This window comes from Salmo salar, chromosome 27 (genome assembly GCF_965601325.2).
Source record: "Salmo salar chromosome 27, fSalSal1, whole genome shotgun sequence".
NCBI lineage: Eukaryota > Metazoa > Chordata > Actinopteri > Salmoniformes > Salmonidae > Salmo > Salmo salar.
Genome location: NC_138317.1, coordinates 40,036,525 through 40,061,676, shown reverse-complemented (window position 1 = coordinate 40,061,676; position 25,152 = coordinate 40,036,525). Strand labels below are relative to the sequence as shown.

The 25,152-nt window shown below is 45.3% G+C and overlaps 1 protein-coding gene across 1 annotated transcript in view; it reads left to right on the top strand.

Moving 5' to 3' along the window:
• The first annotated feature begins 474 nt into the window (after positions 1–474).
• LOC106589044 (phosphatidylinositol-3-phosphatase SAC1-A) overlaps positions 475–25,152 on the top strand; it is a 30,059-nt gene continuing 5,381 nt past the window's right edge. The window contains exons 1-16 of the mRNA XM_014178710.3: positions 475–597; positions 3,626–3,723; positions 4,289–4,363; positions 4,884–5,011; positions 12,884–13,033; positions 15,716–15,775; positions 16,014–16,047; positions 17,396–17,497; positions 17,736–17,821; positions 17,952–18,038; positions 18,210–18,278; positions 18,367–18,446; positions 19,112–19,210; positions 23,090–23,228; positions 24,064–24,133; positions 25,022–25,094. Coding sequence (XP_014034185.2) covers positions 569–597; positions 3,626–3,723; positions 4,289–4,363; positions 4,884–5,011; positions 12,884–13,033; positions 15,716–15,775; positions 16,014–16,047; positions 17,396–17,497; positions 17,736–17,821; positions 17,952–18,038; positions 18,210–18,278; positions 18,367–18,446; positions 19,112–19,210; positions 23,090–23,228; positions 24,064–24,133; positions 25,022–25,094 — 1,379 coding nt within the window. The 5' untranslated portion in view covers positions 475–568. The remainder of the gene's footprint in view (positions 598–3,625; positions 3,724–4,288; positions 4,364–4,883; positions 5,012–12,883; positions 13,034–15,715; positions 15,776–16,013; positions 16,048–17,395; positions 17,498–17,735; positions 17,822–17,951; positions 18,039–18,209; positions 18,279–18,366; positions 18,447–19,111; positions 19,211–23,089; positions 23,229–24,063; positions 24,134–25,021; positions 25,095–25,152) is intronic.

Below are 25,152 nucleotides of genomic sequence, written 5' to 3'. Positions count from 1 at the left end.
TTCAGACTGTTGGCCTGAAGTAGGGCTAAATAGATTTAAATAGTGGAGTATGCTGTTTATTTATTTGATGTATATTTTTTTGTGAGTGTAGCGTTAGATAGTATTTTGTTTCATTTATTTCTTGTTTTTTTTTTTCAAGCAAAGTATTATTATTTTTTACTTCAGTTTATTTGAGTAAATACTTTATTAACACTTCCCCCCCCCCCCCTAAAAACGACATTGTTGGTTAAGGGCTTGTAAGTAAGCATTACTCCTGTTGTATTCAGCGCATGTGACAAATAAAATGTGATTTGATTTGAGTTATACTCCAGTCTAGTAGGTGGCGGTAATGCAACATTTATTGGATGCCAACCGCTGTTAAACCTCATCCAAGAAGAAGAAGGATTTAGCAACGTGGAGCTCATGTTGTAAACCATGATTGACCACACACTCCAGCACGGTAGGTGGCGGCATGCTTCTTAAACGTTTGTTTCCGGACCGCCATTATGTCGTAGAAGAAGAAGAAGAAGAAGAAGGAAGGAAGAAGCAGCAGCAGCAGCAGCAGCTCAGGTCGCTATAAGAAGTGAAGATGGCGATAGCCTACGAGAGGTTCAATTTGTAAGTATTGCGCTTCACTTTTAAATGTATTTAAACGACACCAATCAAGTATAAGGAATATCAAGTCGACGTTTTCAACTGCAGAGATGGACATTTGTCATAATCTTGTCAATGATTGTCAAAAGTCGGGTTGTCATTAGCAAGCTGGCTGAATGTTAGCTAAGTCAACAATCCCTTCAAATGTGAAATGCATTCAAGTGAGAAGTTGTGGGTGGGAGAGTTACTCATAAATATAAATTTTTGGGGTGGTTAAACGTAGTTCTACCTTATCCCAACACTTTCTTACTAAAGCATACTACCTGAAGTAAACTGTCAGGCTCAGGACAGTTGGCTGACAGTGGTAAGGCACCAAGTTCTTGACATCTATTGCCATTGGGGTGTAAGTTTGGGCGCAAAACAAATCTTTGAAATGTGGACTCGCATTTATTACGTAATTCTGTTGGGAAGAAAAGTGCAATCATCACCTTGAAAATGAAGATAAGGGGCTCAATTCAATCCAACCCGCAGTGCAGTAATTACCCAATAGCACTTTTTTTTCAATGGTCAAATTAACTCAGATTGTTATTGGGTACTGTATTAAAAACCTATAACCACTATCAGGGTGACCCTTCTCACAGGTATTCTTTCACTTTTCAGAATTAGAAGTGTGGGCACAGGATGAATATTATAAATAAAGGTAAAAAAATCTGCCCCCAACCTGTCCTCAAAGCATTTCATATTATTCTGTACATAAATCCCAGACGCTTCATTTAGTTTGATACAGCATGATACATTTTGTATGGTATGTGTTAATTTGTGAACGTTACAATGTGTATCATATGTTAGGTGTGGCAGGAAGCCTAGCTGTTAAGAGCGTTGGACCAGTAACCGAAAGGTCACTGGTTCAAATCCTGAGCCGACTAGGTGAAAAAGCAAGGCACTTAGCCCTATTTGCTAATTTATGTTGCTCTGAATAAGAGCGTCAGCTATATGACAAAAATGTATGATATGTTATGAATTCCAGTTTGTTGTTGCTAACAGCTAGCTGGGTTAAGGTTAGTAGTTAGGTTGGAAGGGTTAGCTAACATCCTAAGTAGTTGTGAAGTTACTGAAGTTGTCCGTGATGAGATTTGAACACACAACCTTTGGGTTGCTAGATGTTCGTGTTATACGCCTACCAATCCACCCTAACCAACCACCTTCCTTTCGGGTTTTGCCTTAAGTAACATTCTGTCTTATGTAACCATACCCAATGTAACACATCATACTAATTCGAGTGGCCTGGATTTATGTTAACCAATTTTTTTTTTAATGTATTTTATTTCACCTTTATTTAACCAGGTAGGCCATTTGAGAACAAGTTCTCATTTACAACTTCGACATGGCCAAGATAGAGCAAAGCAGTGCGACACAAACAACAACAGAGTTACACATGAAATAAACAAACGTACAGTCAATAACACAATAGAAAAGTCTATATACAGTGTGTGCAAATGAAGTAAGATTAGGGAGGTAAGGCAATAAATAGGCCATAGTGGCGAAATAATTACCATTTAGCAATTAAACACTGGAGCGATAGATGTGCAAATAGAGATACTGGGGTGCAAAGGAGCAAAAAAATAAATAACAATATGAGGATGAGGTAGTTGGGTGGGATATTTACAGATGGGCTATGTACAGGTGCAATGATCGGCAAGCTGCTCTGACAGCTGATGCTTAAAGTTAGTGACGTAGGCATGAGTCTCAAGCTTCAGTGATTAAAAAAAAAAAAAAAAAAAAGCATTTTGTTCCAGTCATTGGCAGCGGAGAACTGGAAGGAAAGGCGGCCGAAGGAAGAATTGGCTTTGGGGGTGACCAGTGAAATGTACCTACTGGAACGTGTGCTACGGGTGGGTGCTGCTATGGTGACCAGTGAGCTGAGATAAGGCGGGGCTTTACCTAGAAAAGACTTGTAGATGACCTGGAGCTTGTGGGTTTGGCAACAAATATGAAGCGAAGGCCAGCCAACGAGAGCGTACAGGTTGCAGTGGTGGGTAGTATATGGGGCTTTGGTGACAAGACGTATGGCACTGTGATAGACTGCATCCAATTTGCTGAGTAGAGTGTTGGAGGCAATTTTGTAAATGACATCGCCGAAGTCAAGGATCGGTAGGATAGACAGTTTTACGAGGGTATGTGTGGCAGCAGGAGTGAAGGATGCTTTGTTGCTAGCCGGGCGGGTGCGTGCAGCGATCGGTTGAAGAGCATGCATTTAGTTTTACTTGTATTTAAGAGCAGTTGGAGGCCACGGAAGGAGAGTTGCATGGCATTGAAGCTCGTCTGGAGGTTTGTTAACACAGTGTCCAAAGAAGGGCCAGAAGTATACAGAATGGTGTCGTCTGTGTAGAGGTGGATCAGAGAATCACCAGCAGCAAGAGCAACATCATTGATGTATACAGAGAAGAGAGTCGGCCCGAGAATTGAACCCTGTGGCACCCCCATAGAGCTACCAGAGGTCCGGACAACAGGCCCTCCGATTTGACACACTGAACTCTATCAGAGAAGTAGTTGGTGAACCAGGCGAGGCAGTTGCGTCTAGTCGATGAGACCAGGCTGCTGCACGATGTGGGATGAGAATTGGCATTCATTAAACTATGAGGCAACTGTTTTTAGCGGACAGCGCCACAAATCAGTCATAGCGGTTTGGGGAAAAAATACCTGTTGACGTGACCACCATTGTCATCTATTTCTTTTTACGATTGATATAGCTATATCGTACGTTGTGGGTGGTTAAGTGCATTGCTCAAGTCCACAACGGCACAGTTGTCATTATCTACATTTTATTGTCTGCCTGTAATAAACCTCAGGATTATTGTCTCATCGCTGTAATGTGCTGCATCTCAGGTGGCAGATTTGCCTTTCTGTACATTGTGTTCCCAGATTGCTGTTCTTGTCACTGGACGTTATCTGTGACATGCTCCGGGGTGACCCAAGATCAGCGTCTAAGGGAAACTTCACCTTACTTCACAACATACCTGAACCTCTCCATTATTTTTCTACCCCCCCACAGGCACACCAGCCCAGAGAAGTTCTACATTGAGGCCTGTGATGATGGGGCCGATGCAGTCCTGGCCATCGACAGGGTGTCCAATGAGATGACCCTGACTGGTAAGATTCCGTGAACACCGTAGCAAAACGTTTTGTAACGGGAAACAACAACAAGCATTTGTTATTGGATGAATTCAGATATGTTCCCAGGGAGGCTTTATAGCTTCCTGATGGAGTAACTGAACTGTGTAAGTTGTGAATAATTCATGTGGTTTTAAAACCTACAACTGCATAAAATGCTGGCAATGTTTTTGCCCACTACTCTGAAGTGCAGAAAAAATATCTAGGTCTACAACTGAAGATCACTTACAGAATTTGCTTGGCCTAATCATGTGGATAAGTACAGGAGCCGGCTGTGTGCGGGTCAATACAGGAGCCGGCTGTGTGCGGGTCAATACAGGAGCCGGCTGTGTGCGGGTCAATACAGGAGCCGGCTGTGTGCGGGTCAATACAGGAGCCGGCTGTGTGCGGGTCAATACAGGAGCCGGCTGTGTGCGGGTCAATACAGGAGCCGGCTGTGTGCGGGTCAATACAGGAGCCGGCTGTGTGCGGGTCAATACAGGAGCTGGCTGTGTGTTAACCATTGTGATTTATAGAGTGTTTGTCCTCCATCTTGTTTCTTTAGGGAAGAAGGATGTTCCTCCGTCAGCCAACACCAGACCCATCTGTGGCATCATGGGGACCGTCCGCTTGGTGGCAGGTAGGTCCACAGCCTGACCCAACACTGGACTGATCCTTATCACAGGATGTAGGCCTACCACTCGGTGCATCCCGACAATATCGCCTTTCTCCCGAAGTGTGGACTCGTTCACTGATTCCCGCAAATCTAAAAGCATTGGGATTGGTTTATGTACGGGCTAGAGCAGGGGTGTCAAACATACGGTCTGAGGGAGGTTTGAGTAAAAAATAAACTGTGTATAAATCATAACAAACCTACATTCATACAGTTTGTTGACTTCATTATCTCTCTCGCGCTAATAATCACAGACTTGAAAGCTCGACAGTCAGGGAGCATCAGATACCAAAAGTACAGGTATGTTGTGGAGCCAGAGTGACATTCAGATCAGTGAAGGGAATTGAACAAGTGCACACTTGGGGAGAAAGGAGAGATTATTTGGACATAACCCCTATCTTGTCCTTCAGGATGTACCCCTGTAACTAACACGTTACTGTTTTATATGTTGTGCTGACATGTTCACTGTGGTTCCCCCTTTTCACAGGGATGTACCTGATTGTCATTACCAAGAAGAGGAATGTGGGCAGCCTCCTGGGTCACGCTGTGTGGAAGGCAGTGGATTTTGATGTCATTTCCTACAAAAAGACTGTGCTTCACCTCACCGAGGACCAGGTGACAAACAAACACACTCATACTCTTTTGGGATATAAAAAATACATTGGTGGAGACAGGCAAATGAGAGAAGAGTGGATGTGGGGATTGAACCCAGTCTCTGGTGGGGAATGTAATGAGAGAACAGTAGGAAGAGTGGATGTTGGGTTTGAACCCAGTCTCTGGTGGGGAATGTAATGAGAGAACAGTAGGAAGAGTGGATGTTGGGTTTGAACCCAGTCTCTGGTGGGGAATGTAATGAGAGAACAGTAGGAAGAGTGGATGTTGGGTTTGAACCCAGTCTCTGGTGGGGAATGTAATGAGAGAACAGTAGGAAGAGTGGATGTTGGGTTTGAACCCAGTCTCTGGTGGGGAATGTAATGAGAGAACAGTAGGAAGAGTGGATGTTGGGTTTGAACCCAGTCTCTGGTGGGGAATGTAATGAGAGAACAGTAGGAAGAGTGGATGTTGGGTTTGAACCCAGTCTCTGGTGGGGAATGTAATGAGAGAACAGTAGGAAGAGTGGATGTTGGGATTGAACCCAGTCTCTGGTGGGGAATGTAATGAGAGAACAGTAGGAAGAGTGGATGTTGGGTTTGAACCCAGTCTCTGGTGGGGAATGTAATGAGAGAACAGTAGGAAGAGTGGATGTGGGGTTTGAACCCAGTCTCTGGTGGGGAATGTAATGAGAGAACAGTAGGAAGAGTGGATGTTGGGTTTGAACCCAGTCTCTGGTGGGGAATGTAATGAGAGAACAGTAGGAAGAGTGGATGTGGGGTTTGAACCCAGTCTCTGGTGGGGAATGTGACCAGCCGGGAGCGTTGCCACTCGACAACGGGTTCTCCACTAGGGGGGTGTTCTTACAAGTTTTACACTCCCTATTCTAATACTCAATCCAGTCTGCTGGTTCTGGTTCAACCTCTTCCTGGTTACAGTAACTATGGTACAGCTAACAGACAGTAGTGTTGATCTAGAGGGGACCTAGTTACAGTAACTATGGTACAGCTAACAGACAGTAGTGTTGAACTAGAGGAGACCTAGTTACAGTAACTATGGTACAGCTAACAGACAGTAGTGTTGAACTAGAGGGGACCTAGTTACAGTAACTATGGTACAGCTAACAGACAGTAGTGTTGAACTAGAGGGGACCTAGTTACAGTAACTATGGTACAGCTAACAGACAGTAGTGTTGAACTAGAGGGGACCTAGTTACAGTAACTATGGTACAGCTAACAGACAGTAGTGTTGAACTAGAGGGGACCTAGTTACAGTAACTATGGTACAGCTAACAGACAGTAGTGTTGAACTAGAGGGGACCTAGTTACAGTAACTATGGTACAGCTAACAGACAGTAGTGTTGAACTAGAGGGGACCTAGTTACAGTAACTATGGTACAGCTAACAGACAGTAGTGTTGAACTAGAGGGGACCTAGTTACAGTAACTATGGTACAGCTAACAGACAGTAGTGTTGAACTAGAGGGGACCTAGTTACAGTAACTATGGTACAGCTAACAGACAGTAGTGTTGAACTAGAGGGGACCTAGTTACAGTAACTATGGTACAGCTAACAGACAGTAGTGTTGAACTAGAGGGGACCTAGTTACAGTAACTATGGTACAGCTAACAGACAGTAGTGTTGATCTAGAGGGGACCTAGTTACAGTAACTATGGTACAGCTAACAGACAGTAGTGTTGATCTAGAGGGGACCTAGTTACAGTAACTATGGTACAGCTAACAGACAGTAGTGTTGAACTAGAGGGGACCTAGTTACAGTAACTATGGTACAGCTAACAGACAGTAGTGTTGAACTAGAGGGGACCTAGTTACAGTAACTATGGTACAGCTAACAGACAGTAGTGTTGAACTAGAGGGGACCTAGTTACAGTAACTATGGTACAGCTAACAGACAGTAGTGTTGAACTAGAGGGGACCTAGTTACAGTAACTATGGTACAGCTAACAGACAGTAGTGTTGAACTAGAGGGGACCTAGTTACAGTAACTATGGTACAGCTAACAGACAGTAGTGTTGAACTAGAGGGGACCTAGTTACAGTAACTATGGTACAGCTAACAGACAGTAGTGTTGAACTAGAGGGGACCTAGTTACAGTAACTATGGTACAGCTAACAGACAGTAGTGTTGAACTAGAGGGGACCTAGTTACAGTAACTATGGTACAGCTAACAGACAGTAGTGTTGAACTAGAGGGGACCTAGTTACAGTAACTATGGTACAGCTAACAGACAGTAGTGTTGAACTAGAGGGGACCTAGTTACAGTAACTATGGTACAGCTAACAGACAGTAGTGTTGAACTAGAGGGGACCTAGTTACAGTAACTATGGTACAGCTAACAGACAGTAGTGTTGAACTAGAGGGGACCTAGTTACAGTAACTATGGTACAGCTAACAGACAGTAGTGTTGATCTAGAGGGGACCTAGTTACAGTAACTATGGTACAGCTAACAGACAGTAGTGTTGAACTAGAGGGGACCTAGTTACAGTAACTATGGTACAGCTAACAGACAGTAGTGTTGATCTAGAGGGGACCTAGTTACAGTAACTATGGTACAGCTAACAGACAGTAGTGTTGAACTAGAGGGGACCTAGTTACAGTAACTATGGTACAGCTAACAGACAGTAGTGTTGAACTAGAGGGGACCTAGTTACAGTAACTATGGTACAGCTAACAGACAGTAGTGTTGAACTAGAGGAGACCTAGTTACAGTAACTATGGTACAGCTAACAGACAGTAGTGTTGAACTAGAGGGGACCTAGTTACAGTAACTATGGTACAGCTAACAGACAGTAGTGTTGAACTAGAGGGGACCTAGTTACAGTAACTATGGTACAGCTAACAGACAGTAGTGTTGATCTAGAGGGGACCTAGTTACAGTAACTATGGTACAGCTAACAGACAGTAGTGTTGAACTAGAGGGGACCTAGTTACAGTAACTATGGTACAGCTAACAGACAGTAAGTAGTGTCAAATCCAATCTTAGGTAAATTCCAGGAATTGAATTCCCAATTCGATATTATCCTCAACAATTCAAAAAATTCCAAATTCAATTCCTTCAGGTGTTCAGTCTGATCATGTGACTGCTCAGACAGCCTGGCTAAACTGGAAATGTACCAATTGTTAAAATGATTTAAAAACAAATCCTCTAGTCAATGTTTGATACTAAGTGCTTTACTGTAACTGGCAAATGTGCATAAGTAGTGCACTATAAAGGGAATAGGGTTTCATTTGGGACTTAGCCAAAGTCATTGTAACTGACCCCAGGGAGTTTAGAGATGCACCACAGCACCCAGCCAGAACAACGCTGGCTTGCAGCACGGCTGACTAAAGGTCACAGTGGATTGCCTTTTATTATGGAAAACGGAAGCTGTCACGCTCTCTACTTGATACGTAAAAAGAAATACTTTTTCTTAATAGAATTATTAGTGACGGTTTTTGGTCTAAATGCTTCAAGTACTTATTGTGGTTCAGCGGGCGCGTCTGTGGTGCAGCGGGCGCGTCTGTGGTGCAGCGGGCGCGTCTGTGGTGCAGCGGGCGCGTCTGTGGTGCAGCGGAAATTCACTTGGAGGTGTTTAGAAACCATGTGTAATTTTAAAAATGGCTCCCTATTTCTTATACAGTGACCAGCCCAAAGGTAGTGCGCTACCAAGGAAATAGGGAACCGTTTGGGACACGAGGCTTGAATTGAATGTATTTGGCCGTCAGTCAACCAGAGAGAGAGGGACTACGTTCATTGGCAAAAACGGGGAAATAAAGTGCTGACATAATGCAGGGAAGCAGCTGCGGCCTCGTAGGGAGGAGGTAAAGAGTCAATCTCATTTGTTTTTCCTTTAATTCCTTGCATCCTCTCTCTCCTTGCCTTCAGAACACATTGGAGAAGACATGAGTTTCAAAGTGTAATGTCACAAGTACAGTGAAGGGCCTGAATCGCAAACTCAAAACACAACAATGCAACAATTAATAACAATGTATTACTAGAAAAAAAATAACACGAGAAATAAGAAATATTAACTCGACTAAGTAAGAAAGCATACTATATATAGGACATATTTAAAAAGTCAGTTCCAATACCATATTTACATGTGCAGGGAAACTGGAGTGATGGAGGTAGATATGTATAGGGGGAAGGTGACTATATACAGGGTCAGTACCATATTAACAATGTGCAGGGATACTGGAGTGATGGAGGTAGATATGTATAGGGGGAAGGGGACAGGGATACTGGAGTGATGGAGGTAGATATGTATAGGGGGAAGGGAACTTGGATACTGGAGTGATGGAGGTAGATATGTATAGGGGGAAGGTGACTATATACAGGGTCAGTACCATATTAACAATGTACAGGGATACTGGAGTGATGGAGGGAGATATGTATAGGGGTAAGGTGACTATATACAGGGTCAGTACCATATTAACAATGTACAGGGATACTGGAGTGATGGAGGTAGATATGTATAGGGGTAAGGTGACTATATACAGGGTCAGTACCATATTAACAATGTACAGGGATACTGGAGTGATGGAGGTAGATATGTATAGGGGTCAGGGGACAGGGATACTGGAGTGATGGAGGTAGATATGTATAGGGGGAAGGGGACAGGGATACTGGAGTGATGGAGGTAGATATGTATAGGGGGAAGGGAGACTGGGATACTGGAGTGATGGAGGTAGATATGTATAGGGGGAAGGGAACAGGGATACTGGAGTGATGGAGGTAGATATGTATAGGGGGAAGGGAACTGGGATACTGGAGTGATGGAGGTAGATGCAGTGCATTCGGAAAGTATTCAGACCCCTTGACTTTTTCCACATTTTACGTTACAGCCTTATTCTAAAATTAGTTAAATTGTTTTTTTCCCCCTCAATGTACACACAATAGCCCATAATAATAAAGCAACATTTTTATTTGTAAAAAAACTACAGAATTATGACATTTTACTTTCAGACCCTTTACTCAGTACTTTGTTGAGGCACCTTTGACAGCGATTACAGCATCGAGTCGTCTTGGGTATGACACTACAAGCTTGGCACACCTGTATTTGGGGAGTTTCTGAAGCCACTCCTGCGTTGTCTTGGCTGTGTGCTTAGGGTCGTTGTCCTGTCGGAAGGTAAACCTTCGCCCCAGTCTGAGGTCCTGAGCACTCTGGGGCAGGTTTTCATCAAGGATCTGTCTGTACTTTGCTCTGTTCATCTTTCTCTCGGTCCTGACTAGTCTCCCGGTCCCTGCTGCTGAAAAACATCTCCACAGCATGATGCTGCCACCACCATGCTTCACCATAGGGATGGTGCCAGGTTTCCTCCAGATGCGATGCTTGGCATTCAGGCCAAATAGTTCAATGTTGGTTTCATCAGACCAGAGAATCTTGTTTCTCATGGTCTGAGAGTCCTTTAGGTGCCTTTTGGCAAACGCCAAGCGTGCTGTCATGTGCCTTTTATTGAGGGGGCTGCCGTCTGGCCACTCTACCATAAAGGCCTTATTTGCTGGAATGCTGCAGAGATGGTTGTCCTTCTGGAAGGTTCTCCCATCTCCACAGAGGAACTCTGGAGCTCTGTCAGAGCGACCATCTTATTCTTGGTCACCTCCCTGACCACGGCCCTTCTCCCCCGATTGCTCAGTTTGGCCGGGCGGCAGGCTCTAGGAAGAGTCTTGGATGTTCCAAACTTCTTCCATTTAAGAATGATGGAGGCCACTGTGTTCTTGGGAACCTAAAAATGCAACATAAATGTGTTGGTACCCTTCCCCAGATCTGTGCCTTGACACAATCCTGTCTCGAAGCTCGACAGACAATTCCTTCGACCTCATGGCTTGGTTTTTGCTCTGACATGCACTGTCAACTGTGGGACCTTATATAGACAGGTGTGTGCCTTTCCAAATCATGTCAAATCAATTGAATTTACCACAGGTGGACTCCAAGTTGTAGAAACATCTCAAAGATGATCAATGGAAACAGGATGCACTTGAATACCTCTGTAAGGTATTTCTGTTTTTAAGTTTGAATACATTTCGTGACAATTTTGTAACCTTTTTTCACTTTGTCATTATGGGGTATTGTGTGTAGATTGATGAGGAAAACAATTATTTGAATCCATTTTAGAATGGGGCTGTAACGTAACAAAATGTGGAAAAAGTCGAAGGGTTTGAATACTTTCCTGAATGCACTGTATGTATAGGGGTAAGTTGTCTCGGCAACAGGATATAAGATAGATTTATACTGATTATCTGCGTATTATGTGTGAGTGAAAATGGAGTTTGTGTGAGTGAAAATGGAGTTTGTGTGAGTGTGTAGGGCCGTGTGAATGTGCAGAGAGACTGTGCAAATTCTGACATAAGAGGGGAGGAACCTTGAACCTTAACCTCCAATACTGTTGTGAAAGAGATGAGCAGAAAGACACATTGAGAAGTGCGCACTTCAGGATTAAAGAGAAATTGTGGACTTAGACGTAGAGTCATTCATGTCTGTCTTGTCTCTCTCTGGCTGTGGTCCAAACACTTAAAAGACACACCCTATCCCCTCAGCCCTCAAATTAAGTGGACACTTCTGACGAGTATACACTTGCAGAGGGAGGGAGGGAGGGAGGGAGGGAGGGAGGGAGGAATTTTAAATGGACCATCCTTGGCCGGAAACTCGTCACTCGTTCATCCCGTGAAGATTGTGTTTTCAGACACCTGTAGTTTGTTGGTACTTTATATGCGCTACAGTCTGATTGCATGTCTACTTATATAAAATATATAAATTATTAATATACGCCAACTGTTTGATAGCTAGAAAATGTATTAGCTAACTAACGTTAGCCTGCCTAGCTGGAACTTCTGTAGAAGGAAAATGTTTTATTTCTACAATTTCCAAAAGATAACCAAACAAAAACATATTTACTTTTTACATAGTAGCAACATTTCTAACTTATTTGCATTCGTTTTTAATTACACTTGATTGCACCATGTTGGAAGTTTTTCGTCTTTTCTTAGCAGATGTACAATCGTCGCGAATTGAATTATGGCGAGTTTCAGGCCTCGGACTGAACATAATTGTACACTCGCAAACTTGATCAAAAACGAGGGCTTGAGGGGCTTACGTTTCGAACTTCCCTTGTTTGGCTAATAGTTTGGACCACCTGCCAAGATGGCGACAGGGATTCATTCCCCCAAGGGCATAAGGTGATAAGTGGATGAGGGTGTGTCTTTTTTAAGTGTTTGAAATGCAGCTTCTCTCGTTCTCTCGCTCTCTCACACACCCAAAATGCATCATAAGGGGATGCTGTCATTTGGGACGCAGATCATTGGAGGTTGTGCACCCCGACCTCTATATGCAGTAAACTCTGGGAGGGAGGTGAAGTGGACAAGGTTTAGAATGAAACACATCGACTCGGAGGGCTATTGTAATATGTAAGAGATGATTTCATCCATTTTTGAAACCACTGGAGTCACTTGAAGCTGTAATACCACTTCAGAACATCTGCCAATCTGATTCAGATGTATTTAATTTTGGGCTCCTGAGTGGCGCAACGGTCTAAGGCACTGCATCTCAGCGCTAGAGGCGTCACTATAGACCCTGGGTCGATTCCAGGCTGTATCGCAACCGGCCATGATTGGGAGTCCCATAGGGCGGCGCACAATTGGCCCAGCGTCGTCCGGGTTTGGCCGGTGTAGGCAGTCATTGTAAATAATAATTTGTTCTTAACTGACTTGCCTGATTAAATAAAAAATGTGTTTATTGGTCACCTAGTAAGATTCACTGTTTAATTTCATATGAAAAGTCCCTGGTTTAACAGCCTCTTTTCTCACATTTCACACACACAACCTCCTACTACAAAACTGCACTGTCATGATTGGTGCCCAGCCAGCTAAAATCAATTCTCTCCCCTCCCTCTCTCCAGACACAAGACAACAAGACATTCCTGTCCATGATTAACAACGTGCTGACAACAGATGGATTCTACTTCTGCACTGACTATGACCTGACCCACACCCTCCAGAGACTGGCCAACGTCAGCCACGACTTCCAGGAGATGAGCCTGTTGGAGAGGGTGAGGAGGAGGAGGGGGGGGGGGGGGGGGTGGTGGGAGTTGGTAGGGGAGAGAGGGGTTTGGAAGAGGGTAGGGGGAGAGGGATTTGAGAGAGAGGGTGTGGAAGAGGGTAGGATAGAGGGGGTGTGGAAGAGGGTAGGAGAGAGGGGGTGGGAGTTGGTAGTGGGGAGAGGGGTTTGGAAGAGGGTAGGATAGAGGGGGTGTGGGAGTTGGTAGGGGAGAGAGGGGTGTGGAAGAGGGTAGGATAGAGGGGGTGTGGGAGTTGGTAGGGGAGAGAGGGGTGTGGAAGAGGGTAGGCTAGAGGGGGTGTGGGAGTTGGTAGGGGTTTGGCAGAGGGTAGGAGAGAGGGGGTGTGGGAGTTGGTAGTGGGGAGAGGGGTGTGGAAGAGGGTAGGATAGAGGGGGTGTGGGAGTTGGTAGGGGAGAGAGGGGTGTGGAAGAGGGTAGGATAGAGGGGGTGTGGGAGTTGGTAGGGGTTTGGCAGAGGGTAGGAGAGAGGGGGTGTGGGAGTTGGTAGTGGGGAGAGGGGTGTGGAAGAGGGTAGGATAGAGGGGGTGTGGGAGTTGGTAGTGGGGAGAGGGGTGTGGAAGAGGGTAGGATAGAGGGGGTGTGGGAGTTGGTAGGGGAGAGAGGGCTGTGGAAGAGGGTAAGAGAGGAGGAGAGACTGGGTGTGGGGGAGGGGAGAGATGACTATTGTTCTCTGTAATAAAGACCAATCCTAGACCCTACCTCTCCCTCTAGGCTCTTGTGTAGACCTGGAAAGATTAGATCTGAGCAGTATGGCAAACTGTCTACCTCTATCAGAGGACAAGGTGGAGCTACCACCATATTGCTTATAACTAACCGGAATCTTTCAAATCTACATGAAGTGAAGGTTTTAGGAGCATAACAGTTGTTTCTGGACAGGGCCAGAGTTCTCTCCTATTGCGCACCGAGCTAGTCGACCATAAAGACTGAGCTCAGAGATTATCATCCCATTAGATGAGGATGATATCCCTCATCTATATTAGAGGAGTGTCACTGTGGTGTTTGGGCTCCTGCCATTCATGTAAACCACACTAGTCACCTTGCCCTCGTACGCACGCACGCACGCACGCACGCACGCACGCACGCACGCACGCACACAGATGCATTTACTCATGTAAACATACACAAACAGATGGACCTTTTCGCCCGCTGTCTCATCTGAGGCATTACTCTGTAGTGCTGAGTGTGTGTAGTACCATGTAGTACCATGATGTACAGTATATCTTCACTTTCTCCTGTACTGAAACCTTGTCTGACTGGTTTTAATGGTGAGAAGAACGTGTGACATGTTAACGCCTGTTCCAATTCAAAACTGTCTGTCCATACTGTCATTACATTGGCCCTGGTCTAAAGTAGTGCTGTGTCCATACTGTCATTCCATTGGCCCTGGTCTAAAGTAGTGCTGTGTCCATACTGTCATTACATTGGCCCTGGTCTAAAGTAGTGCTGTGTCCATACTGTCATTCCATTGGCCCTGGTCTAAAGTAGTGCTGTGTCCATACTGTCATTCCATTGGCCCTGGTCTAAAGTAGTGCTGTGTCCATACTGTCATTCCATTGGCCCTGGTCTAAAGTAGTGCTGTGTCCATACTGTCATTCCATTGGCCCTGGTCTAAAGTAGTGTTCTGTATAGGGAACAGGGTGCCACTGCACAAACTGATGGAGATGTATTTACTGCAGGCTGGTTTTTGTATTTGTTATTTGAATTTTTGTATTTATTTAATTAGGCAAGTCAGTTAAGAACTTATTCTTATTTACAGTGACAGAAGGAAGCCTTCACAAAATAAAAAAATATTCCAAAACAAGCATTCTGTTTGCAATAAGGCACAAAAGTAATACTGCAGAACATGTGGCAAAGAAATTAACTGTATGTCCTGAATACAAAGCTTTATGTTTGGGGCAAATCCAACACATCACTGAGTACCACTCTTCATATTTTTAAACATGGTGGTGGTTGCATCATGTTATGGGTATGCTTGTCATCGGCAAGGACTAGGGAGTTCTTTAGGATAAAAGAAACGGAATAGAGCTAAGCACAGGCAAAATCCTAGAGGAAAACCCTGGTTGTCTGCTTTCTATCAGACACTGGGAGACAATTTCACCTTCCAGCAGGACAACAACCTAAAACGCAAGGCCAATTATATACGAGTTACTTACCAAGAAGACATTGAATGTTCCTGAGTGGCCTAGTTACAGTTTCCACATAAATCTACTTGAATATCTATGGCAAGACTTGGAAATGGCTGTCTAGCAATGATCAACAATCAACTTGACAGAGCTTGAAGAATTTTTTTTTTTTTTTTTTTTAAGAATAATGGGCAAATGTTGCACAATCCAGGTGTGGAAAGCTCTTAGAGACTTACCCAGGAAGACTCACAGCTGTAATCACTGCCAAAGGTGATTCTAACATGTATTGACTCAAGCGGTTGAATACTTATCTAATCAAGAGATTAGTGGGGGTTTTTTCCCCCATTAATTAATTACACAATGTTATTTTTTGTAAAAAAAAAAAATGTTTTACTTTGTTTGTTTTGTAGATCATTGACAAATTGAAATTTTAATCCCACTTTGTAGCACAACAGAAGGATTGTGAAAACTTTTTCCCAAGGCACAGTAGATTGAGGGTTTGATTTATGGGTTGGTTCTCCTGTTTCTAGGCAGATCAGAGGTTTGTGTGGAACGGAAGCCTTCTGAGAGAGTTCCTTGCACAGCCAGAGGTGAGTGATATGAAGATGACATCACAACACATTACACATGTCCACAGTCTTCGTTCTTTGTTACTTAATCTAATGTACCGGAGGTAAAGGTATTAGAATATGGACAATATAACATGAATCTTACCCCCCTCAGAAATGAACTATGTTTGAACAGTAACTAGATGACCACAGTATTTTTTTCTTTCTTTCTTGTTCTAATGTATCCCGTTTTAAATGTAATAATTGTATTCCTTTTCAGCTCCACAAGTTTGCGATCCCTGTTGTCCATGGATGTATCCTTTTTCATGGTTTTGCTTTGCTCACACTGATCTGAGTGTAGTAATAATCAGTGGGCCAACATCACTACAAGAGTTTAAATGGGCCTCTGAGTGTTCTCAAGAACCAATTTCAACTGAAATCATTCCCTCAGGGACACTTTAGAAAGTCATTACCAGGAGAGAAATCACAACATCCTCCACTTAGAGTACAAGTACAACAACATCCTCTACTTAGAGTACAAGTACAACAACATCCTCTACTTAGAGGACAAGTACAACAACATCCTCTACTTAGAGGACAAGTACAACAACATCCTCTACTTAGAGGACAAGTACAACAACATCCTCTACTTAGAGGACAAGTACAACAACATCCTCCACTTAGAGGACAAGTACAACAACATCCTCCACTTAGAGGACAAGTACAACAACATCCTCCACTTAGAGGACAAGGACAAGTACAACAACATCCTCCACTTAGAGGACAAGGACAAGTACAACAACATCCTCCACTTAGAGGACAAGTACAACAACATCCTCTACTTAGAGGACAAGTACAACAACATCCTCTACTTAGAGGACAAGTACAACAACATCCTCTACTTAGAGGACAAGTACAACAACATCCTCCACTTAGAGGACAAGTACAACAACATCCTCCACTTAGAGGACAAGTACAACAACATCCTCCACTTAGAGGACAAGTACAACAACATCCTCCACTTAGAGGACAAGTACAACAACATCCTCTACTTAGAGGACAAGTACAACAACATCCTCTACTTAGAGGACAAGTACAACAACATCCTCTACTTAGAGGACAAGTACAACAACATCCTCTACTTAGAGGACAAGTACAACAACATCCTCTACTTAGAGGACAAGTACAACAACATCCTCCACTTAGAGGACAAGTACAACAACATCCTCCACTTAGAGGACAAGTACAACAACATCCTCTACTTAGAGGACAAGTACAACAACATCCTCTACTTAGAGGACAAGTACAACAACATCCTCTACTTAGAGGACAAGTACAACAACATCCTCTACTTAGAGGACAAGTACAACAACATCCTCTACTTAGAGGACAAGTACAACAACATCCTCTACTTAGAGGACAAGTACAACAACATCCTCTACTTAGAGGACAAGTACAACAACATCCTCTACTTAGTGTACGTCTCAAATGGCACCCTGTCCTTTATATAGTGCTCTACTTTTGACCAGAGCCCTATGTGTCCTAGTCTAAAGTAGTGTTCTAAATAGGGACTAGGGTACCATTTGGGACACAGTCTTAGGTACTACTTGGCCCTGTGCTGTAGCAGTGTATTAGGTGAGGTCCTTGACGTCCCGGATCCAGTCGTCGTGATGAAGCCGTGCCGAATCAACGGGAAGATCTTTGAATGGATCCTCATATCCAGGAGGAGCTGCTTCAGGGCTGGGGTCAGATACTACGTCAGAGGTAAGACACAGGCAGGCGTCTCAAATGGCACCCTATTCCCTATGTAGTCAACTATATAGGCACCCTATTCCCTATGTAGTGGACAATATAGGCACCCTATTCCCTATGTAGTGGACTATATAGGGAATAGGGTGCCATTTGGGATGCAGACCTAGTACTGTACAGCATTACTGGCATGTTGAATCATTAATGGCCCAGTGGACATATGTAGTCCTCATCATTATTTGTTTATCCTCAGGTATCGATTCTGAGGGCCACGCTGCTAACTTTGTGGAGACGGAGCAAATAGTCCTGTACAATGGTGGGAGGGCTTCATTCGTACAGGTGAGTTTGAAAAAGGAGAAGACGGTGGTGGTGGTGGACAGGGTAGTAGTCGTTATTGATTAGGCGCAAGCCTTTTTTATTTATTTATTTAATATATATTTTTCCTGAAAATGTCTGTTTCCCTCCATAGACGCGAGGCTCCATGCCCTTCTTCTGGTCTCAGAGGCCCAACCTGAAATACAAGCCCAAACCACTGATCAGCAACAACACCAATCACGTAAGGGCTTTTACATCTTCTGCCTCTTTCCACCTTTCTGTTCTATTGTCAGTACAACAGGTCGAAGGTCAGGTAAACCCACTCTGTGGCTCTTTTGTTTACCAAATCACCAATTGCCTTGTTAAATAAAATAAATTCAAAAAAAAAATTGTTCTCTCAACTGCTTCCTAGATGGATGGCTTCCAGAGACATTTTGACTCCCAGGTCCTCATCTATGGAAAGCAGACCGTTCTGAACCTGGTAGGTCCCTTCCATTATTTAAACCTCACAATGGCTACAACATCACAGCATTGTGAGAGATGGATATAAGATGGTGCTGTTCTTCTAGGTCAACCAGAAGGGTTCAGAGGAGCCACTGGAACAAGCCTTTGCCAAGATGGTGACTGACATGGAGAACGGCATGATCAAGTGAGAACTAACCGCTCCTCTCCTGAACACCCGTCTGGCTTATCATTTCAGTGATTTATACCTTTTAGACCAGGCCTGGGCGATTCCAGTCCTCGGGGGGCCTGATTTGATGTCAGTTTTGCCTCAGCCTCAGTTAACACACCTGACTCCAATAATCACCTAATCACGATCTTCAGTTTAGAATGTAATTAGTTTTAAATCAGCTGTGTTTGATAGGGATGGGGGGGGGGGAAATTGTGACACCCCATATTGTTATTTTATTTTATTGCTCTTTTGCACCCCAGTATCTATACTTATCATCTGCACATCTATCACTCCAGTGTTAATGCTAAATTTTAATTATTTCGCCGCTATGGCCTATTTATTGCCTTACCTCCCTAATCTTACTACATTTGCACACACTGTATATAGATTTTTCTATTGTATTATTGACTGTATGTTTGTTTACTCCATGTGTAACTCTGTTGTTGTTTGTGTCGAACTGCTTTGCTTTATCGTGGCCAGGTCGCAGTTGTAAATGAGAACTTGTTCTCAACTGGCCTACCTGGTTAAATAATGGTGACATAAAAAAAGGCCCGGTGAGGACTGGAACGACCCAGGCCTGTTTTTAGATGGATCTAGCACATCCACTCACACAGCCATGCTGTTTCTTCTATTGGCTGCAGGTACGTAGCATTTGACTTCCACAAGGAGTGCAGCAGGATGAGATGGGATCGTCTGTGTATCCTGGTGGACAATGTGGCTGAGACACAAGATGAATACAGGTATTTTACTCTCCATATCCTTTATGAATAGCTGCTAGTCTACACCCACAACCATACAAGACGTTAGGTTCTAATTCTCAGAGTAAATAACTCAACGGACACTAGATAAGCTTAACCACGTTTAATTCTTCCCAAATGGTCGATACAGCGCGTTCAGACGTCACATGTTTCCTCCACCACAAGTTTCTGTCTGTCTGTCTGTCTGTCTGTCTGTCTGTCTGTCTGTCTGTCTGTCTGTCTGTCTGTCTGTCTGTCTGTCTGTCTGTCTGTCTGTCTGTCTGTCTGTCTGTCTGTCTGTCTGTCTGTCTGTCTGTCTGTCTGTCTGTCTGTCTGTCTGTCTGTCTGTCTGTCTGTCTGTCTGTCTGTCTGTCTGTCTGTCTGTCTGTCTGTCTGTCTGTCTGTCTGTCTGTCTGTCTGTCTGTCTGTCTGTCTGTCTGTCTGTCTGTCTGTCTGTCTGTCTGTCTGTCTGTCTGTCTGTCTGTCTGTCTGTCTGTCTGTCTGTCTGTCTGTCTGTCTGTCTGTCTGTCTGTCTGTCTGTCTGTCTGTCTGTCTGTCTGTCTGTCTGTCTGTCTGTCTGTCTCATGCTCTGTCTGTCTGTCTGTCCTGTCCTGTCCTGTCTGACTCCAATTTAGGCACTCCTCCTCCTCTCCAATCCTTACATCATTATGTTTCGACGGGAATAAAGGAATAAACCATAATTTCTCCCTTCGGGGGATCTGTCCTGACCTCAACCCCCTCATTCGCCTAATCCACAGATGTCCATCCGTTTCCACTATATCAACCCTGTGACTTCCTCCCGTCGACCCAGCACATTCCAAAGCCATCTGGCTCCTACAGATAACCATTACCTTCTGATGTAAAAAACAGTCTCTTTCACCCCATATACTATACTTCTGAGTATAACAATGTTCCAAGGTTAACCCAGAATCTAACACTTAGCAAGAGGATAGGCATACGAACATAGAGAGGCTAATTTGCTTCCTTTCTACCCTTTTTATCTCTGGTCTGTCTTCAGGGTAAAATACCAGTGAGTACATTACAGTAGTCGGTCAGTGACGTCTGGATTAACCTCTGGGCAAATGTGTTCAGGTTTGCATCCCAAATGGTGCACTACTTTTGACCAGGGCCCAAGTAGACAGTGCACTATATAGGGTGCCATTTCAAATCAAATTGTGTTCGTCACATGCGCCGATTACAACAGGTGTAGTAGACCTTACAGTGAAATGCTGACTTTCACAAAAAGAAATAAAGGCAACAAATAATTAAAGAGCAGCAGTAAAATAACAATAGCAAGACTATATACAGGGTGTTACGGTACAGAGTCAATGTGGAGGCTATATACAGGGTGTTACGGTACAGAGTCAATGTGGAGGCTATATACAGGGTGTTACGGTACAGAGTCAATGTGGAGGCTATATACAGGGTGTTACGGTACAGAGTCAATGTGGAGGCTATATACAGGGTGTTACGGTACAGAGTCAATGTGGAGGCTATATACAGGGTGTTACGGTACAGAGTCAATGTGGAGGCTATATACAGGGTGTTACGGTACAGAGTCAATGTGGAGGCTATATACAGGGTGTTACGGTACAGAGTCAATGTGGAGGCTATATACAGGGTGTTACGGTACAGAGTCAATGTGGAGGCTATATACAGGGTGTTACGGTACAGAGTCAATGTGGAGGCTATATACAGGGTGTTACGGTACAGAGTCAATGTGGAGGCTATATACAGGGGGGTACCGGTACAGAGTCAATGTGGAGGCTATATACAGGGGGTACCGGTACAGAGTCAATGTGGAGGCTATATACAGGGGGTACCGGAACAGAGTTAATGTGGAGGCTATATACAGGGGTTACCGGTACAGAGTCAATGTGGAGGCTATATACAGGGGGGTACCGGTACAGAGTCAATGTGGAGGCTATATACAGGGGGTACCGGTACAGAGTCAATGTGGAGGCTATATACAGGGGGTACCGGTACAGGGTCAATGTGGAGGCTATATACAGGGGGTACTGGTACCAAGTCAATGTGGAGGCTTTATACAGGGGGTACTGGTACCAAGTCAATGTGGAGGCTTTATACAGGGGTTACCGGTACAGAGTCAATGTGGAGGCTATATACAGGGGGTACTGTTACAGAGTCAATGTGCGGGGGCACCGGTATTCAGGTAATATGTTTCCACTTTAATTATTAAAGTGACTATGCATAGATAATAACAGAGTAGTGCAATGCAATGCAAATATTCTGGGTAGCCATTTGATTAGATGTTCATGAGTCTTATGGCTTGGGGGTAGAAGCTGTTTAGAAGTCTCTTGGACCTAGACTTGGCGCTCTGGTACCACTTGCCGTGTGGTTGCAGAGAGAACAGTCTATGACTAGGGTGGCTGGAGTCTTTGACAATTTTTAGGGCCTTCCTCTGACACCGCCTGGTGTAGAGGTCCTGGATGGCAGGAAGCTTGGCCCCAGTGATGTACTGGGCCGCACACGCTACCCTTTGTAGTGCCTTGTGGTCGGAGGCCGAGCAGTTGCCGTACCAGGCAGTGATGCATCTAGTCAGGATGCCCTCGATGGTGCAGCTGTAGAACCTTTTGAGGATCTGAGGACCCATGCCAAATCTTTTCAGTCTCCTGAGGGGGAGTAGGTTTTGTCGTGCCCTCTTCATGACTGTCTTGGTGTGCTTGGACCATGTTAGTTAGTTGGTGATGTGGACACCAAGGAACTTGAAGCTCTCAACCTGTTCCACTACAGCCCCGTCGTTGAAAATGGGGACGTGCTCGGTCCTCCTTTTCCTGTAGTCCACAATCATCTCCTTTGTCTTGATCACGTTGAAGGAGAGGTTGTTGTCCTGGCACCTCACGGCCCGGTCTCCACTGTGTCATCAGCAAACTTATTGGTGGTGTTGGAGTCATGCCTGGCTGTGCAGTCATGAGTGAACAGGGAGTACAGGAGGGGACTGAGCACGCACCCCTGAGGGGCCCCTGTGTTGAGGATCAGCGTGGCGGATATGTTACCTACCCTCACCACCTGGGGGCGGCCCGTCAGGAAGTCCAGGATCCAGTTGCAGAGGGAGGTGTTTAGTCCCAGGATCCTTAGCTAAGTGATGAGCTTTGAGGGCACTATGGTGTTGAACGCTGAGCTGTAGTCAATGAATAGAATTCTCACATAGGTGTTCCTTTTGTCCAGGTGGGAAAGGGCAGTGTGGAGTGCAATAGAGATTGCATCATCTGTGGATCTGTTGGGGCGGTATGCAAATTGGAGTGGGTGTATGTGTTGTGAGCCATGACCAGCCTTTCAAAACATTTCATGGCTACAGACGTGAGTCATATGGGTCGGTAGTCATTTAGGCAGGTTACCTTGATGTTCTTGGGCACAGGGACTATGGTGGTCTGCTTGAAACATGTTGGTATTACAGACTCGGTCAGGGACATGTTGAAAATGTCAGTGAAGACACTTGCCAGTTGGTCTGCACATGCCCGGAGCACACGTCCTGGTAATCCATCTGGCCCTGCGGCTTTGTGAATGTTGACCTGTTTCAAGGTCTTACTCGCATCACACAGTCGTCCGGAACAGCTGATGCTCTCCTGCATGTTTCAGCGTTACTTGCCTCGAAGCGAGCACAGAAGTAATTTAGCTTGTGTCACTGGGCAGCTCGCGGCTGTGCTTCCCTTTGTAGTCTGTAATAGTTTGCAAGCCCTGCCACATCCGACGAGCGTCGGAGCCGGTGTAGTGCATTTGGGATTCACCCCTAACCTTGTCTTATGATGATAAACCTTCTGTCTCCCTGCAGCGGAGGGGTAGGTGGTGTCCCAACATTACAGTGCTGTTACTGGCTCTGTGGATATGTGTTCTCCTGACTCCTTTGTTGTCTCTCTGCAGCTACTTCATGGTAGACACGGAGGGGAAGGTGTTGTCCCAGCAGAAGGGGACGTTCCGCAGTAACTGCATGGACTGTCTGGACCGCACCAACGTCATTCAGAGCATGCTGGCCCGCCGCTCCATACAGTCCCAGCTACAGGTAGGAAGTCCTCCTGAGCTGGCCCAGCCGCTCCGTACAGTCCCAGCTACAGGTAGGAAGTCCTCCAGAGCTTGCCCGCCGCTCCATACAGTCCCAGCTACAGGTAGGAAGTCCTCCAGAGCTGGCCCGCCGCTCCATACAGTCCCAGCTACAGGTAGGAAGTCCTCCAGAGCTGGCCCGCCGCTCCATACAGTCCCAGCTACAGGTAGGAAGTCCTCCAGAGCTGGCCCAGCCGCTCCATACAGTCCCAGCTACAGGTAGGAAGTCCTCCAGAGCTGGCCCAGCCGCTCCATACAGTCCCAGCTACAGGTAGGAAGTCCTCCAGAGCTTGCCCAGCCGCTCCATACAGTCCCAGCTACAGGTAGGAAGTCTTCCAGAGCTGGCCCGCCGCTCCATACAGTCCCAGCTACAGGTAGGAAGTCCTCCAGAGCTTGCCCGCCGCGCCATACAGTCCCAGCTACAGGTAGGAACTAGGAGGGTTGCACTCATTATCACTTGAAGAAAATAAAAACCTGCCCACCGCTCTGCAGTAGTATTCACAACTCATTATCACTTGACAGATACTCAGCGACCAGGCAGAGTACCTCAAACTGTGGGAGTTATCATTCTGACAGTTACACAAGAGAAGCAACTTAAGAAAGTTAGAGGTAGGAGGCAGAGAGTTGAACCAAGGGTTGAACAAAGACAACTAGCTACTGTTTCCCACAGTTGAATAACTTGACTATTGACAGTTTTTATTTTATTTTAGAGAACAAGCTGAATGACTGAGCACTGCCCTAGTTCCCTACCCCCTTCTAAATGGACTTATCTATGCTTGTTTGGTGGTTGTCCACAGAGGATGGGTGTCCTGCATGTAGCCCAGCGGATTGAGGAACAGGACGATTTTGAGAAGATCTACAAGAATGGTAAGTGGTCCCCGTCCCTCTATAGGCCATCAGTGGCAGCTACTTTAGGCCTTTTCACACTACCACTAACCCTGGGTTAAACACTGCCCAGGGCTACCACTAACCCTGGGTTAAACACTGCCCAGGGCTACCACTAACCCTGGGTTAAACACTGCCCAGGGCTACCACTAACCCTGGGTTAAACACTGCCCAGGGCTACCACTAACCCTGGGTTAAATTCAGCCCAGGGCTACCACTAACCCTGGGTTAAACACTGCCCAGGGCTACCACTAACCGTGGGTTAAATTCAGCCCAGGGCTACCACTAACCCTGGGTTAAACTCAGTCCAGGGCTACCACTAACCCTGGGTTAAACTCAGTCCAGGGCTACCACTAACCCTGGGTTAAACTCAGCCCAGGGCTACCACTAACCCTGGGTTAAACTCAGCCCAGGGCTACCACTAACCCTGGGTTAAACTCAGCCCAGGGCTACCACTAACCCTGGGTTAAACTCAGCCCAGGGCTACCACTAACCCTGGGTTAAACTCAGCCCAGGGCTACCACTAACCCTGGGTTAAACTCAGCCCAGGGCTACCACTAACCCTGGGTTAAACTCAGCCCAGGGCTACCACTAACCCTGGGTTAAACTCAGCCCAGGGCTACCACTAACCCTGGGTTAAACACTGCCCAGGGCTACTAGTAACCCTGGGTTAAACTAAGCCCAGGGCTACCACTAACCCTGGGTTAAACTCAGCCCAGGGCTACCACTAACCCTGGGTTAAACTCAGCCCAGGGCTAAGGAGGATTGTCAGTGTGTGAAAGCAGCTTTTAAGTGTCATATGAGGTTGATCTGTCTAGTCTGTCACACTGCTCTGCTCACTAACAATGTCTTGTCTGTTTTCTGTGATAGCTTGGGCTGACAATGCCAACGCATGCGCCAAACAGTATGCTGGTACAGGAGCCCTGAAGACTGACTTCACCAGGTATAGAAATGGGTGTGGATGAGCTGCTGACCTCTGAACTATACAGTGCCTTCAGATA